At 39.4% G+C, this 19202-nt stretch overlaps 1 protein-coding gene across 5 annotated transcripts in view; it reads right to left on the bottom strand.

The window, feature by feature from the left end:
• LOC126471125 (transcription factor CP2) overlaps window positions 1-19202 on the bottom strand; it is a 941484-nt gene that overhangs the window by 179676 nt on the left and 742606 nt on the right. For all 5 annotated transcript variants that reach the window (XM_050099206.1, XM_050099210.1, XM_050099207.1 and 2 more), the window contains 2 exons: window positions 9186-9332; window positions 8208-8318 (listed from right to left, as the gene is read on the bottom strand). In XM_050099206.1, coding sequence (XP_049955163.1) covers window positions 8208-8318; window positions 9186-9332 — 258 coding nt within the window. The remainder of the gene's footprint in view (window positions 1-8207; window positions 8319-9185; window positions 9333-19202) is intronic.

Raw genomic sequence — 19202 nt, 5'->3', positions numbered from 1 at the left:
ATAAATGACTTTTGTGGTCTATAAAGGGGACTACAAAACTATACATTCAAACCTATGATCAAACATATTCTGAATAAAGCACATTCTACAATGGACAACAAAGGGATACAGGCACTCACTACATTGGAAATTTGAAGGATGCTGAATACATGCATTGTATATCATCCATAGAAAGGCTACATTATCCTTCCAGAGACAACATCTTCACCCTGCGCATTGCTTAGTCTTGGCCTACAGGAATCTCTCCTCTGGAGACTATTTAAAATACCACAAGGGCATCACATACTGTGGACAAGATACAGTATACAGTCTGTTGATATACTGACTGTTACAGGCACCAGCAGGGGACACCAGCCACACGTCTGAGCAGCACCCATATCAGGAAAGCAGCAGCGCTGCTATTGAGGAAAAAAGCTCTGTCTACACATCATGAGGTTGTAGGCATACTTCCACCCTGCTGGATATTTAAAGCAGTGTGCAACCTCAGGCAGCAACAGTCAATTTCTCCCTCAGTTCCAGGCCACAAGCTGGCTACACCTCATGGCCCATCAATCTGAACACACAGACCATACTGGGTGCTCCACCTACAATGCAACACAACAACTTTGCTTCAGTATGCCACACAGCACAGCCCCATGGACTCCACCCAGGACAGGCTCCCCTTGAAATTGTTATTATGCCAGTGAACTTTATTTCTGGTACCCTCCAGTGATCACAAACAATTTTTCAGTTGTTACTAGAAGTAAATTTCGTTGTGAACTGGTGCTGTGAATAAAGTATTCATGAATACAACTTGGGAATAATAATTTACAACAGCATGCATCATCCACAATGGGTCTTAACAATGGAAACAAAGGACTTAAGAGTTGGTAATAAGGAACATTGCTTATAGCCTGAGTTGGACACTTCATATGAGTGATGACTTCATAATGTATGTACATTTTTGGACTTTTGTGGACTTGAATACCAAATGTTTGCTATGCCCACTGTGTTTATGGAGGTCACTGCTGGTAGCAAAACAACATCACATGGGATGGTTCATCACTGTGTGTCTGTCTGTGGCAAAACACAGCCAAGAGGGATGGTTTGTCACAGGTAGCTTGTACCGCTTGCCCATCTGTCAGGGCTGAGGCTGATCCAGCTCCAGACCTTACATCTGTACTGCCTCTGGCTCCAGCACCTTCACTGGCCCTTACACCATTTCCTTATCTTGTCCACTGCCTGCCCGCTGCCCACTTCCAGGAATGTCCAACGCTGCTCTGCATATTGCAACCATGGTTGGCCTTTCTCCTGAGGTTGGCATTACCTGGACATCTGTTGGATATGGGGTTTGAGTCCACACAGTGCGGCTCCTGGGATCATCCCCCAATGTTGTTTTGTCGGGCCTTCAGCTGCATTTGATGCTGCCCTGCCACCTCACAATTTGGCATGAAGATGCAGCCATGGCAGGCCTTCGTCACAAGGCTGGGTCAACCCAGGATGCATCATCTGGCTTCCACAGTGTCCTCCATTCTCACTGCACCCGACCTCTCTCACTACGCACTTGCCACCGCCCTTTGACCATCAGTCCAATGCTGCTTCTGTCCACTGCATCTCTGCCATGAGGATGCAGCCACGGCTGGCCTATCATGTGGGTGGTGCACCACATCCACCAGCACTGAGGTCCCTACTTACTTTCCTCTCACCATGCCCGATGCTGTATCCATGACATCAAAGCCACAGCCAGCTGTCTGCACACAGCATCACGACTCAACTGCTGCCAACCCACTGCTCTTTCCAGTCATGTCCAATGTTGCTCATCTGCCATGCCTTTGCCTTGGTGCAGCCCTGACCAGATGCTACAATTTCACTATTGCTGTGTGTGCAGATGGCAGTCCCATTGTCATCCCCTGATTCCACTTCAGCTAAACCTTTAGCTGTCCTCAAACTGTCCAGCCCAACACTGCCTGTCAATGCACACTGCAACTTCCAGCAAATGAAGCCATGGTCGACCACTACGTGCTTTTGCTTCTGTGTAACACACATCCTTCACCACAGTGTAGATTATTTCTGTGCTCCTGTTCATGCTGCGAGGACACCTTCCCACTGCCTGCTCATCTCCCTCCATCCAGTTGTTGCCATGCTCTGAAAAAAAAAGCAGTGGCAATGGTCTTCCTGCCACCCTGTCCCCCCCCCCCCCCCTCCTCCTCCTCCCACCGCCCAGCAGCCCACATTTTTCCTGCGCTCTTGTGCTCATCCCCTGCCTGTAGCTTTTTCTGGTGTCTCTGCAACCTTCAGGCTCTACCCTACATTCACAGGCTCCTCGTGCATCCATTCATGCCTTAGCACTCCCCCTTCCCCATTTGCTACAGCACGCATCATCAACAGATCTTAGCAGTGGTGTTGTACACTTAACAATATAGTGTTCAAACAGAATCGTGTCAACTTCGTAAAGCTAAAGGAAATTCTATCTATCCTCAGAAGAGCACAAATCATCCCCCAATTCTATGTGTACTACATGACTACATACAAGGGTATAAGGGCATAGCAATTTTTCAAAAACTGCATCTCTGATATTTTTCTGGCGTATTTTAAGGTCCTTACAGACACCTCAAAAACAACATCTGATAAGAGGGTAGGATGAAGACATCAAAGAACTGGTTAGAAAGAACTTATTTCACTTTAGAAGGGTTTCTTGACAGCATCCAAAATTTACTTCCAGCTTTAAACTAAATAAAGAACAATATATCAAAACATGTTTTGGGCATATAATACAAAAAAATTGGTTCTGAGATACTTCAGCCTTCATAAAGAAAACTAAGCCATTTGTAATGGGTATTTTCAAACCCACTATAGAAAACAATAAGCTAGTGAATACAGTACATCTGTTTATACCAAGTCATATGGCATGATTGAAAATAATGAAATAGTTGGTGATGTAGTGAAGATGACCATTCAGAAGGAGGCACTTGGAAATATTTAACTACTCTCATCAGATCTAAAGATAACTTGACATTTAAGGGTCAGCAAAAAAAGAAAAATAAGTATGCCACATTCAAGAAAATCGAAATAATGTGGATACACACAGATTAACAGACCACTGGTACAAGGTGAACAAAATAAAATTAGCCCAAAAGTGTTTGTGATATTATGTGACAACTTAATCTAAATGCCAAAGTGATCATAAGATGCAAAATGGACTAACAGCACACCCAACATATGCAGCCTTGGCAAGAATTCGTGAGATGAGAAAGAACACTCAGAAAATGTAGTAAAGTCTCGTGAAGTCCAAGATAGCATGTTCTCTCTCCCTGACATTTTACCTGTGGGGTATGTTAAAGTGGTAAATGTACTCTCATATCCCCATACTGGAAGAGCTCCAGCAGAATACTAAAACTGCTATTGAAGCCAGCCATCAATCAAAATTGCTGAATGTGTGTCTCAGTTTGATAAATCATCCAAAGTGGTGCAATGACATTAATGGCGACAATTTTAAGCATTCTTCTTTGTCATTAAATAGAGTAATTTATTTCCTGTCAGACTTACAAACATTTTCTGGGTCAGTTTTCTTTGGGCACCGTGTACAAATACAGATTGACCGTTAATATGAATAGAGTGCTGTAACAATGTGGATATAAATCATATTTTCTTTGTAGAAATGACTTATGGAAACTATTAAACAGAGTTTTTGCTTCAGTTGATCAGATATAATCAGTCACTACCACCTAACATAAAAGCTTCCCTTTATCAAAATGTTGTATTTATATTAGAAACAAAATTATCATTTTAAACAACTGTAATCTTTTTCTGTAACATCCTAAGGGTAATATACAAACAAATGGCAACATAAGCCAAATAAAAAAGGCCTCTACAACAGAAAACTGATTTAACCACCAGTCTAAATGCAGTTTAGTAGGACCTGATATTATCTGGTGATGGAGAAAAGCAATCTTACGTATTTTGAAAGTTTACAAAAAAATTTTTTTTTCCAAAGTCTTAATTATCTTGATAACAAAAAAGATCTATTACATACAGTGGATTATTAATTTTGTTTGCCAAACAACATTTTTCAGATCACTCATAGTAACGACACTGTAGGCTTGAATGCCATGGTCTGGTATTACAGCTCAGTACATGCTTATGAATAAGGCAAGTTTCAATACACTGTTGGGTATACCAACAAAGATACAGAGGACAAGAAAAGTGGTTCATATTTGCATTCTGTAATTTCACTGCTATAACCAACATTGTACTGAAACTTGGCTGGTACAATGGTGTTCTAGCTACAGCATAAGTAGACATTGCGTCTGAATATGGTTGTTTAGTAACTGAAATTAGTAACAAACTATATTTAGTATTTTTTCTTAATTTAAAATTTTATAAATGCAATTTCTCTCTACTGACAGATTTGACATTCCTGCAGCTTATTTCTTACCCCTCTTCCCATTCAATTTGTGTTATAGTTATGTGGCTACATTATACACAGATCCATAAACCAAGGAACTTACTGGTGTGGGGTGGTTTATGTACATTAATGATACAGATAGCTGTATCACAGTTGCAACCACAATGAAGGGGAATCTGTGGAGAGGCCTGACTAATTTATTTTTCCTGAAGAGTGGCAGCAGTATTTTAAGCAGTTGCAAGGGCAACATCCAGTTGATTGACTGATCTGGACTTGTAACATTAGCCAACATGGCCTTGCAATGTTGGTAATGTGAACAGTTGAACATGAGCTGAACAGCCAGTACATTTCCTAAGGACATGCTAATCTACTGTATACCTAACTGATGATAGCATCCTTTTGAGTAAAATATTCCAGAGTTACAATAATCCCCTCTGTTCAGATCTCTAGATGGGGACTACTCAGAAGGATGTTGCCATCAGGAAAAAAATAAATAAGTAAATAAATAAAAATTGGCATGCTATGAGTCGAAGCATGGAATGCTAGATCACTTAATCTGGTAATTAGGTTAGAGAACTGAAAAAGATAAAGGGATAGGCTGAAGTTTGATGTAGTGGAACTTACTGAATTGCGGTGGCAGAAAAAACAGGACTTCTGGTGAGATGAGTACAGGGTTATAAATTCAAAATCAAAGAGCCTAATACAGGAGCATGTCTAACAATGAATAAGAAAATAAGAATGTGAGTAAGCTACTATGAATAGCATAGTGAACACATTATCATAACCAAGATAGATACAAAGCCAACACCCACTGCAGTAATACAAGTTCATATGCCAACCAGTTCTGCAGATGAAGAATGTGTAGTGAGATAAAAAGAAATTATTCACAGTTAAGGGACATGAAAATTTAATTGTGATAGGGGACTGGAATTTGATAGCATCAGAAAGAAGAGAATAAAAAATGAAGGAGACTGAAAGGAATGAATGACAAGGTACACTGACTGGTAGAATTTTCCACAGATCACATTGCTAACACACTGCTTAAGAATCATGACAGAAGATTGTATGCACAGAATAAACCTTGTTATACTGGAAGGTTTCAGATTGATTATACATGGTGAAATAGAGATGTGGAAACCAGATTTTAGACTGTAAGACATCTCTAGGGGCAGATATGGACACTTGGCCATAATTTACTGTTATGAACTGCATATTAAAATGGAAGAAATTACAAAAAGGTAGGAAAATAAGATGGAGACTTGATAAATTTAAATAACCAAAGATTGTTTCAAAGGGAACATTGGACAAAAAAGGAGAAATGATATAACAGGAGGTGAATGAGTAGCTATGAGAGATGAAATAGTGAAGATTGCAGAAGTTCAAATAAGCAAAAAGAAAGGCCCAGCAGCAGTCTTTCAGAAAGACATGAAACAGTGAATCTAATGTACAAAAATGAGAAAATACAAAATGAAGCATACAAAGGGAAATACAGACCTAAAAAAACAGGAGTGACAAAAAATGCAAAATGGCTAAGCAGGTATGGCTAGTGGACAAATGCAAGGCTGTAGAAGCATGTATGACTAGGGGAAAAGAATACATAAAAGGGCCATTCAAAGGAATCAGATCTGAAAGCAAGAGATAATAGATGAAGATGAAATGGAGGATACAGTACAGTGAGAAGAATTTGATAAAACAATGAAAGCTCTAAGATGAAACATGACCCTTGGAGTACCAGCAATGACGAAACTATTCCACTTGGTCTTTAAGAAATATACAACAGGCAAAATACCATGAGACTTTGAGAAGAACATTATAATGAGTACATTTTCATCATTTTGTGCTCCACAGCTGATTTATGGTAATGTTAATAAGAAATACCACAGCTGCATTTAGGTATGTTTATTATGCAACATCCAGTTTCATTCAATGACCATCATAAGGTGCCACCAAATGTTTCCCAACAGTCTTCGCAACTAGTTCTCACAGAATTGTATCAGCATGGTTAAAAAAAGTCTAATTGCCTTACATAACACTGAAGGCACATTCTGGAATGTCGGGAGCACACAGACCCTCTGGCAACTGTCTTGGGCAAGCACAGCCAGCAGTAAGTGCTCATTGTGTTTGAGAGTGTGCGTTTAATGTTCCTTGAGATGATTAGACTTCTTGAGTCATGGTATTGGCAAAATTCAGTAACAATTAGTTACAAAGACTATGGGTGAATTTTCAGTGGCACTTGGTAATGTTCACTGAATAAAACTGGTAGTGACATAACAATCATATCTAAGTACAGCTGTGTTTCATTCTTATTAACATTAATGTGTTAATTCTGAAGCTGGCATGTGCTGACATGTATGAATATTAACTAATCTACAGTTTAATAAGGTTGCAAAATACTGACCCAAATTATTTACAGAAGAATGGAAAAACTCGTGGAAACCAACCTCAGGTAAGATCAGTTTGGGTTCCAGAAAAATGTAGGAACATGCGAAGCAATACTGATTCTATAACTTATTTTTATAAGATTGGTGTTAAAAAATGGAAAACTCACATTTATAGGATTTTTACAATTAGATAACACTTTTGACAACATTGACTGGAACATACTCTTTGAGTTTAGGGAAAATCTTCAGAGAGCGAAGGTTGTACAGAAACCAGAGTGCAGGTATGAGTAACAGGAAGTGAAAGGAAAACAGTAGCTGAAAAGGGAGGGAGACAGGGTTGCAATGTGTCTCAGATGTTATTCAGCCTTTCAAACTGAGCAAGTAGTAATGGAAACCAAGGAGAAATTTGGAAAGGGAATTGAAGTTCAGGGAGAATAAATAAAAATTTTGAGGACTGTCAATGACATTTTAATTCTGTCAGATGGCAGAGGACTCAGAAGAGCAGTTGAATGGAATCGATATTGTCTTGAAAAAGAGGTTATACGATTAACATCAACAAAAGTAATGGAATGTATTCAAAATAAATCAGGTGATGCTGAGGGAATTAGATTAGGAAATGAGATACTAAAAGTAGTCAATGAGTTATGCTAAATGAATTGCTAAGTAATTGATGCTGCATCAGAGTAGGAAGGATATGAAATGCAGACTGGCAATGGCCAGAAAAGCATTTCTGACAAAGAGAAATTCATAAAGACTAAATAAAAATTTTAGTGTTCAGAAGCCCTGTGTGGTGCCTGCAAGGAAGTGAAACACTGATAAATAGTTCAGACAAGAAGAGGACAGAAAATCTGAGACATGGTGCTACAGGAGAATATTGAAGATTAGATGGGTAGGTCGAGTAATTAATGATGAGGCAATGAACCAAATGGAAAGGTGGGGGGGGGGGGGGGGTGAGAAATTTATTGAACAAGTCTACTAAAATAAGAGATCAGCCGACAGGTCATATCCTGAGGCATCAAAGAATCACGAATTTTGTACTGAAGGGAAGTATGGGAAGTAAAACTTGTAGATGGCGACAGACAGTTCAAATGGACATAGAGTGCAGTAGTTGCAGAGATGAAGAAGCTTGCACAGGATAAACTAGTGTGGAGAGCTTTATCAAATCAGTTTTGGACTGAAGACTACAACAACAACAACAGTTTATACCAAATAAAATATAAGTTGAGATGCATTTTCGACCTAGACACACACACACACACACACACACACACACACACACACACACACACACACACACACACAATTTTCTAACATGAAAACTTAGCAATAATTGCAGTGAACAAATGTTTAGGCCTGAAAACGGGTAACTTAGAAAGAAAGGAAATGTGACTAAAGAGTACATGATGATAATAACAATAAACCATTTATGGCAAGTAACTTACATCATTCAAAACTGTACACTCATATGAAGGCTGAAACTTCTCTTGCTCTGCTGGTGGACGTTTCAGAATTTTTTCACGGTCTTGTTTATGTTTACGGTCAGCTCCCTTTAACTGAAACATTACAAAGCATATACCTTTGAAACTATTTCAATAATAAGAACTTTATTCTTTATATCTATTCATTATCTAAACATCAGTTTTGCATTGGCTTCACTAAGCTCATGAATTTTTTAAAGAGTGCAACATTCAAGGTGCAAATGGTCTATTGTACTAGGTTAACCCAGCTAATGTAGCCCTTGCTTCTGGTGTGCAGTGCTCTGTCAACCGAGTCACCCAAGCACACTTCATAAACCACCTGAAAGCTTCAACATTCCTTTTAAATCAACAAAAAAATCTTCATGACTGTAATCATGCCCAAAGTTGAATGTGAGCCCTGATCATAAGAATTAATCACAGTTCTGTAAATTTTCCTACATCGTCCAATGTAGGGAATGTGTATAGACTGTTTACAGAACAGACAGAATATTTCATGATCAAAGCAGCATAAATGGTGAATTCACTTGATACTAGAGTTTGAAAGCCAGAGGGAAGCTCTGAAGGAAGAAATCAAATGTGAATATAAGTTACAGTAAACTGTATTTATTCTCTGCAGAGAAAGGAAAATACTTTGGGATATTTTAATGATTTTCAAGAGAAACTACTGAAAGAGGCGAAGCAACTGAAACATTATCACAGTATGCTTGAAATGTGTGACTCCTCTATTTATCATCACAGTTTTTCAAGCTGAAGTCATGCATTTTCCAGTGGCTTCTTATTCTTTTAGTTAATGGAACCAATTTTTACAATAACGAAATGACAGACATTCAAATGGTCATGTGGCTAGTGCTTACTTTCAGTGAAGCCATAAATACAAATATTTTTTGTTTTGTTTTCAATAACTATGAGCTAAAGGAAAAACATTAATCCTGGAATAATTACCTTGAAAACTTTTATTTGACACGCTGCTGCATGAAGCCACTTCAGTTTACCCTCATTATGTAGGTATGTTTCTACCTGAATACGGAATGGAACCCCTTTTTCTCCTCCATGCTTCTTTGGAGTAAATTCAGTGCTTATACAGTTAACCTGCAACAAAGAATAAAGATATACTGTTGGCACAGTAAGCTTGCTCTCTTCAGTCTACAACAGGTTATGAAAAATGCATGTAATTATAGTTTCATTACTCTACAAATATTTATTATTTATATTTCAGACGGGATATGTCAGTTGTCCAATACAAAATTCTACATTTATATCCACTTTATTTTATGTTGTTATTTTACACCTAAGAGTTTGTATTATCATTATTTACTGTGCCAATGTGAGTATGGCAATACATTATCAGTATTAAACTCAGATAGTATTGCACACTGAGCAACAAAATTAAAGGATCATTGTTTTGAAATGACGCAAGTTTCTCCCATTGCCCAAGTCCTAGGAGCATGCAGGCAGGCAATCCCTTGACAACCCTCCAATTCCACATGCCTACTAGCAGGTGCAAGATCAGCAGTGTAGCCTACCTGCAGGCTGTTGGTTTTTGTACAGGCCAATTTTTAAAATGCACAACAACAAAGGTAGGTGGGTGGCACCCATGGTGCTGCCAAACTGGTGGGAGTCTTAGAGGGACTCTTTGCTGTTTCATTCATACACGAGTTCAATGTCACATTCCTCAAAGATGATACCACAGGAGGGTGCAAAACAGGAAAGCTGAAAAAGCGTAAGCACCCTTTGCTGCTTTGGATCACATTCAGATTTTATTGAATGGTTTTGAAAGGTCCCTAGTGGTTCCACCCTGTAAACCGGACCAAATACTGCAGTCGCACTGCACTTCAAGAGGGTGTGATCATGTTCAATGGGGTTGCTAGCTTATGACGTCCTTAGAGGAAGGTTGAATCATCTGGGGGATGTTACCAGTGTCAGAGGTTGTCAAGAATGTCATCCTGTTGCTCACTGAGTGCCAACTGTCATTTTTGATCATGAAATGTGTGGGAATCAGTGCCCCCACAGAAAGAGGTGGTTTCACTGCCCTTTATGCAATCTTCTGAGGACTTTTCATGTTGATTTTGAATGGCAGTGTGTCTGAAATGTTTTCCTCGGGCATCCATAAGAAAACCATGTGACTTCCATGCTGAGTGTTGTAGTTCTGACCTCCATCACAAAAGTGTCAGGAAATGCAAATGTGGGTAAGAGGGGTGTAATGAACTTCCCATCGTGTGACACACACACACACACACACACACACACACACACACACACACACACAAACGGCACTGGACAGAACTGCGGTGAAATTTGTTGTCAGTGTAACAGTGTTAATCCACTTTACACCTCACATGAACTTCTGAGGTCTGGCCTTTTTTTTTTGCACGTGTTGAGACCTTGCTGTATAGAGGCACCACCAGTCCCGAGAGTGACGTCAGACGGTGCCATACTTTTGCACAATTACAGAGGAAGGTTGTAGGCACCTTTGAGCCACATTCAAAACTTTTACGTCGCAATGGGATACATTTACAGCATTTCAAAACAGTGATCCTTTAATTGTGTTGCACAGTGTATTTCCATAGATTTATAGTAATCAGCACTTGACGTAATGTATGCTAGCAGTTTTTCTAGACTAACTGTAATCTCTTGAAAATTGTAGCATTTTGCATACAATATCAGATCACCAAATTTTATTTATTTACCTTTTTACAATTCGTCATGTTCTGAAATGAACTGTACCATTTGTACAAAATACAGAAACTCAAAAGGAAGCACTTTATCTCAGTACATTGAGAATGTTCCCTTGGTGACTGAATAAGCTTACAGGGATGATGGGGAAGTGTAAACAGTAAAACAAGAAACCTCTGTTTGGAAATTCCATAGCTAAAAGCTATAAATCAGAGCAGCTGACAATGGCATGTGAGAATCATCTTATCAGCACTAAGAATTCTAAGAGTCTTCATCGTGATGTCTGTTTAGTGGTTATACAGTACACATTCAAAAGAGCTACAAGAAGCACAGCACAAATTATGCCAAGTTCAATGGAACTTCTAAGTAATCCTTGTGCAGGGCCCAATAGCAAACAAACTGAAAACATTGAGAAGGGCAATATCCTAAATGATGAAACTGGAATGGGTGCAGGTAAATTGGAGATATAACTATGATTAAGATAATCATAATCCGTCAAATAATTCTGGGTTGTTATACAGTTTGGTATTAGTTGGAACACAGTAACCTTTTATGGGAAATGAGACTGCATTACTGCATTTTATTTTTAATTTTATTGCTAAAATAATGGATTTCAGTAACCAGTCTATCATTATACACAAAAATTGAGGTGTCTAAAACTTTCATTCAGCAAGTGGTCATGGAAAAAGTTTGCTCACATATACAACATGTTTCTAAACTGAATGTAAAAATGAGATGGTTGGTTGAGTGAGTAACAACAAGCAACTTTCACATAGCAACCCAGTTTGATACTAGGCATCATTTAACAGCATTGTGTGCCACCAGGAAGATAGGCATACAACCTGCCACCAAAATCAACATGGTAGCAGGTTTGCAGAGCAACATTTTTAATTTTTTATGACATCAAGGCAAAAAGAGAGGTAGAGTTGGTGTTTCATGATCTTTATTTGCAAACAGTTACAAGAACTGATTAAGTTATGTCTTTCTGCTTGAATGCATGCCACACAGCGATGCCTGAGAGATTGTTACACCCTTTCAAATGCCCCTCATGAAGTGGGGATTGCAGAGACTGTCATAATTCACACTATCAGCTCTTCAACCATCTCAATAGGTGCTTCAACAACAATGGATTTCAGATGTCCCCAGATGAAAAGATTAAGAAGCATCAAGTTGGGGGAATGTGCATACGCTGCCACCAACCCACTGCACCCTATCCAGTTCTCACCAGAAGGCCTCAACCTAACGATTGTGCACCACATGAGAGAAAAGCACAGATTCACTGTCTTGTTGGTACCACATGTGCTGTCTCACATTGAGTGGGACATGTTCCAATAACTCTGGCAGTGTTTCCCTTAAAAAGATTAAGTATCTGCTAATGTTCAGTCATCAGAGTATGGACCAAGGTATGTACCAGTCAGATTATTGCCTACCAAATCAGCCCAAACATTGATTGCAAAGCACTCTAGGTGACCATGAACAAAGGTGCCATGTGGATTTTCCCTTGCCCACACATGTTGATTGTGGCTGTTGAACACACCTTCCCTTGCAAATGATGTCTCATCCGTAAAATGTACAAAGTGTGGGAATGCAGGTTGAATGGCACATTTCTGCAAAAGTCAATGTGATGCGGAAAATCTTATGGATTAAGGACTTGAACTTTCTGTAAGCAGTAAAAGTGCAAATCATTTTCATTTCACACACGCCAGAGTGTAGAATAGCTTACACCCATTTCTTGAGCAACAATCCATGAGCTTGTTGTGGGCATGTTTTGTAGCAATGTTAACACCTCTTCTTCAAACTCTGGTGTATGCACTGTGCATTAATGACTGTGACTGTCCAGCCTTTGCACCTGCATCACAAAATTAATGCATCATGGTTCACAGTAGGCCTCAAATGCACATGTGCCATTATGAAACCTTGTCAGTGGACAACTCAACCAAAATGCAGCTGTCTGTCTTAGGGACCTGTGAATAGTAGTAAACATGTATGGATCTGGCATTCAACGATTTGGAAACCAATTAATGTACATCCACTGAGCAGTGAGAGCATTTCCATCCACCACTCCATAAACACAATACACGTCTGCCCTTTCCTCTCAAGAAAACTGCTCCATTTCATGTCCACTCCACACACTACCAAACGCAGGACTGACCCCGTTTGTTGACACACTGACACAGGATGAACCAGACTCTGCAATGTGCACAGGTGCTGCCCTCTACGCATCATCATATCAAACAGGCATTTGCACTGCCCAGCACATTGCATTTGTGTTCCAGCGTATGTTGGAAGAAACTCCGTGATGTTGTCCACCTGGAATACCTGCTATCATTTCAGCTCTGATGGCATGTTGTATGTCTGCCTTCCCAGTGGTGTGCAACACTGTTAAATAATACCTAGTGCTAAACACTAAGGGATACAGACATGTTTTATCATGTGGTAGTTGCTTATGACCCACTCTGCTAGTCCTGTCATTTTTTACTTTCATTTTAGAAACATCCTTCAATAGTCTAAGGTGACTCAAAGAGGCTAGTGCATTTTAATGCATTATCTACTAATAACTTATAATTGTTTCTATTGACACAACAATAGAAACTCAACAGATTTGCTTCATCAAATATAATTTTAAGTGTCATCATTTTGCACCTCTAAGAGTTCCAGCTGCACTGCCTCTGGTGCATTTTCAGGCAAAATGGCACAAGGGTCGCTAAATAAATTTAGGAATGGATTCACCTAATGAAACTCAGTGAAGCAAACTTTAAGGTTGAAATCATGTTACCAACTTTTTCACTGTATGTAATCTTAAAGTTGGCTTTTAACTTCTCTAACACTTTCTTGTAATTAGGAAAATGGACATAATAACTACTTCAGTTGATGTCAACAAATTTCTATTTCTCTGGAAGGCATTTCCAAAACAACTGTTTTGACTGAAAGCATCAGTTCCATAACATATGGTTGCAAACTACTAACAAATTATTTACCTAGGTATGGGAAGACTGGTAAAAGCCATCCTTGGGGAAGGTCAGTTTATGTTGTGGAGAACTGTAGGAATATACGAGTCATTACTGACACTACAACTTTGAGGAAGCAGTAAAGGAAAGCATAAAGAAATCTAGAAATGAAATAAAATATTTTAATAAAAAAATTGCGAGAACCAATGGTGACAGATGGGCTGCCATCAGTGGCGGGCTGCATGTGATCCATGGGCCACACACAGCCTGTATATCCCTCCTCAAAAGTAATTGAGATAATAATGAAACAATGATTCACCAAGTGCTTAAATGAACAGTCTACTGAATAATAATCAATATGGCTTTCAAACAGATAGAAGTACAGAAACAGCACTAATGTGTTACACAGATGAAATAGGAACTTTGATAACAATAATGCTAGTGTAGGAGTCAATTTAGATTTTTCTGAAGTTTTAGATGTTGTTAGCCATGAAATAATTTTAGATAAGTTGGAAGCAACTGGGATAAAAGGAATAGAAAACAAGTGGTTTCAATATTATTTGCAAAATACATCATGGGTTTAGGAACTCACATAAGCAAATTTTAATCATAAAATCAGAGTAGTATCGGATGCAAAGTAAGCCCAAATATGTATACCACAGGGTAATATGTTAGGCCCCTTCTGTTCCTTATTTATATGAATCACATACTCAGAAAGTGCAGCTAAGATCATGTTTGAAGATTGCACCAGTGTAATAATGAGTGATTTTAAGAAATCTCTGTTAACAACAACCAATCAAGTTCTCAAGTCCTTGCATTCATGGTTCAGTGCCAACTGGCTGACCCTTAATGTGAAGGAAACAAGTTATATTCATTTTGGAAAGATGAATTAAAACCAAGATCTCCAACTGGTAGTGGGTAGAAATGAGTTAGAAAGGGTACAAAGCACAAAACTTTTGCTACAGTCGCAGGTTTGAATCCTGCCTCGGGCATGGATGTGTGTGATGTCCTTAGGTTAGTTAGGTTTAAGTAGTTCTAAGTTCTAGGGGACTGATGACCACAGATGTTTAGTCCCATAGTGCTCAGAGCCATTTGAACCACAAAACTTTTAGAAATCAACACAAAATGGAAGGATCATTTAACTAAACTCTTAGGCACCGGATTTTAGAGCAGAGTTAAAATCAGTTTTTGTTGAGAAAAATTTCTACAATGTAAATTAATATGTTAGCTTACAGAAATACTAGGCCCTTATTTATTATTGAATTCTTTTGATTCTGGTAACAGATGTTCCATTTATGCAATGTTTGTCTTTGCAAAAGAATGTTTCTGCTGTTGGTTTTCTGTTTCCTCTGATTCAGATGCAGTGCACTACACCACCTCAGGGAAGTGATCTGGTGCTATCTACTTATGATGGATATAGTGTTGGCAGGTTTTCCATGTGTTACATTTTTCTGTAGTGTTGTGTTCTGTTATGTATTTATGTGCTCTCATTTTTTCACATATGTTTTATATCAAAATTTCATGTTCTAGTTACAGTGACAAGCCAAAACTTTTTGACTACTGCCCACTGTGAAACTGGATGCCACCTAGTGGCATTGTCAGCATGTGACGTGGGAACAAAAGCATATAAGCGGAGCAGAAATGGACTGGGGATCACCCTACCAAAGATATGGGCAGCAAATGGGGAAATCCATTGATGTAAGTGACATTGACAATGGGCAGATTATTAATACACAGAGCCTGTGAACAAGTATTTCAAAAATAGCAAATCTGATGGAATGTTCATGTGCAACTGTCACGAGCATCTGCCGAAACAGGTAGGAGGACAGTGAAACTGCCACTAGGTGCTAAATGGTTAGACATCCACGAATCTTCACAGAATGTGGATTTCAGAGACTTGTCTGCTCTGTGAAGTAGGATACATGGTGATCTGTGGCATCTCTGCCAAAAGAGCAACATCAAGGTGAACAGTAGCTCAAAACGTGCAGCGCACCATGGGTGCAGGGTGGTGGGAGCAGTATTATGCTATGGGAGACAATCTCAGATATTCTTCTGTGCTTGCATGGGACCTGTGGTAGTACTCAAAGACACACTGGCAGCTACAAACCACCTGCACCCCTTCTTGCTTGATGTCTCACCTGATAACGATGTCATCTTTCGGTAGTACAATTGTCCATGTCTCGGAGCCACAATTGTGCTACAGTGGTTTGAGGAGCATTGTACTGAACTCATGTTGATGTCTCGGTGACCAAATTTGCCTAATGTAAATTCTATGGAACCCATCTGGGTCACAATCGGGCACCATCACCATATACGCACATCAGCGGCCCATTATTTATGCGAATTACATGACTTGTGCATAGACATTTAATGCCACAAACCTACCAACATACTCTGTCTGATCCCTGAAATACAGAATCAGTGCCGTATTTTGTTCCAAAGACAGACGAACAGACTATTAAGCAGATGGTCATAATGTTATGGTCCTTCCAATCATGTGCTGAGCAAGGTGGTTATGCCAGTGCTAATGCACTGGGAGGATCATGGTTTCTTTCCCGTCCAGTGCATATGCTGAGGTGGTTCCATTGATAGGCCATGGCGAACTACCTGCCCTATCCTCACCTAATCCTATCCTCCTCTATTTATGTTTTAATATACATATATATTATTTCTGGTCTGTAACTGTAATGTCTGATACTATTGTACTAAATATCCTAAGGATGGATGAATAAATAAATAATTAAATAAATAAGAGTAAACAGACTGTGTACAGCTACAATAGTGATGAAAGGGAAGGCGAAATCCATTATCAGGTATATGCATGTCGTAAAGATCATTACAGGGCTTGGGACATTAACAAATTTAATGGAAGAAAAGGGAAGATTAAGGCTGAATGTCCTATGAATGGTGAGGTCACTACAGATGCTGCACAAGCTGTGATGGGAGGAAGGAAATCAACAGTGTCATTTTCAAAGTATTTGTCCCAGCCTTTTCCTTAAGCCATTACACTACTTCTCTTGGTTTAATGGCAAAGTCCAGACTGCATTTGAGGATGTATCAGAAAGCTCTTGGACGTTACAGATTTTAAGATTAGCCAAGTGTGTAAAGAGAAATATGATTAAAAAAATAAATGGTTAGTGGACAAACAAAATTACTAGTTGAAACAGTCTGCCAGATTGGGACTTGCATCATGATACTTTCCTTTTACAGGGAGCAGACCACCATGTCTTACAGACTGACTCAAAACTTTAACCTGCCACTAGTTCCTCTCCACACTTTCCAAGTAGGTCTTGCAGAGAAGACATAGTTGAGAGTTAAACTTCACTGCAACCTAAGGTAAGTTACAAGGTTTTATGATGGGGGAAGGAATCAGTGATAGCCATTCAAAGAAACCATCCCAGCACTGAACTGCAGTGTTTTACAGGGAGGAAGGAAGGAAGGAAGGAAGGTCAAGACACCATCCTGGCATTTGTGTAAAGTGATTTAGGGGGAAAAATCTAGATGTCCAGACATGGATTTAAACTGTCCTTCTCCAAAATTTGAGTCTAGTGTGCTAAACATTGCACCACATCGCTCTGTGTAGTGTTTTAGGGAATCATAAAAATTAGAAACAAAATTTCCTTGCTCTTGTGGAAGAAGATTAGGGTTTAACATCCCACTAACAGTGAGGCAATTAGAGATGGAGCACAGGCTCAGATTATGAAAGAATGAGGAAGGAAATCAGTCACCTCCAATTCAAAGAAACCATCAGAGCATTTACCCAGAACAATTTATGAAAATCCCAGAAAACCTAAATCTGCATGGCTGAAGGTGGGTTTGATCCATCGTCCTTTCAAATGTGAGTCCAGTGTGCTAACCATTGCACCACCTCCCTCAATACTGGATGTGTCATTGTATTACAGTTTAAGAAAATTTATATATACTGGCATCTGACAAACTCTCAAGATTTTCTCGTGGCATCTTGTGCATGGACCAAAGTCTATATAATACATGATATAGGAGCACTCTGTCCTGTTTAGAAACCACAGAGAGAGAACTTCTGCTTCTGGCTGTCATGTGTGTAGTATGCAGTCACTTGTAGCTTGTGTCTCACATCGGCAACAGTTATGTCTGTTGCTTGGGCTCTGAGACCATCTTTGGTTTGTAGAAGCTGCTAGCAGAAGTGCTGAAGCCTGCTGGCCTCACACATGGGGTTCAAGCAAAGCTCAAAATTTTCAGTATCTTTCCTAGAATTGATTGTGGTCCTTTGGTTTGACACCGAGCTGAGGATCTCAATCAAAGACTCAACCGCTTCTGTGAAGGTCTGGGCTGCAAATGCCTTGACCTACATTATGGAGTGAAGAACTGTAGGATACCGTTTGATAGGTCAGGGGTGCACTACATAAAAAGAAGCAGCAACACTAATAGCAGAGTACTTGCGGAGTGCACATGGGGGATTTTTAGGTTGGGCAGTAGTTTGAGGGCTTCTGATGAATGCTCACCAGTCGATACATAGAGAGTGAAATCAGATCACATACAAAATACACACACTTTGACTGTCAAAATCTTAACAGTAAATTGTTGAAATATTCATAACAAAGTTCCTTCACTTATTGTCCTCCAGGAAAGTTGTCACACTCAAATTACTCTCGGAACCGGGAGCTGGCTGAAACCCGAAGTAAAAGGTCCAAAATATTTAATGAGTCATGGAGCATATATTAAAAAGACAGATTAGATGCCACAGGGAGGGGAGTGCTCATTGCTGTTGACAAAAATATTGTGTCTATCGAGGTCAAAACTGAGTGTGACCACGAAGTTACCAAGACTTGAGTAGCAGACCTAGGTGAACTCAAGTTAATTATCAGATGTTTTTACTAGCCACATGATTCCCCATAACAGTTGTAGAGCCATTCAAGGAAAGTCCACACTCAGTATTGCGGACATATCCAGATCACGCAGTATTAGTTGGAGGCGATTTTAATCTACCGAGTATAGAAAGGGATGATCTCTGTGGATTCACTACAGGTTGTACAATAGACAGTCTTGTGAAGTACTTTTGAACACATTTTCTGAAAACTGCCCATGCACAATGAAAATATTTCAGATCTCATAGCTACAAACGGGTCTGACCTTATCAATAGTGTCAGTATAAAGACAGTGATGGTGGTTACTGAAGTTAGTAAATCCATCAAGAAGGCTAGGACAGTATTTACGCTGGAAAAAGCAAATAAGTAGTTGTTAGCATCCCACTTATATACTGAATGAGGCGGTGCAGTTTTTAGCACACTGGACTCACATTCAGGATGATGGCGGTTCAAACCCACATCTGGCCATACTGATTTAGGTTTTCAGTGATTTC

The sequence above is a fragment of the Schistocerca serialis genome, chromosome 3, assembly GCF_023864345.2.
Source record: "Schistocerca serialis cubense isolate TAMUIC-IGC-003099 chromosome 3, iqSchSeri2.2, whole genome shotgun sequence".
In the NCBI taxonomy this organism is placed as follows: domain Eukaryota; kingdom Metazoa; phylum Arthropoda; class Insecta; order Orthoptera; family Acrididae; genus Schistocerca; species Schistocerca serialis.
The sequence above is the reverse complement of the archived record's forward strand: the minus strand, read 5'-3'. Positions and strand labels throughout refer to the sequence as shown.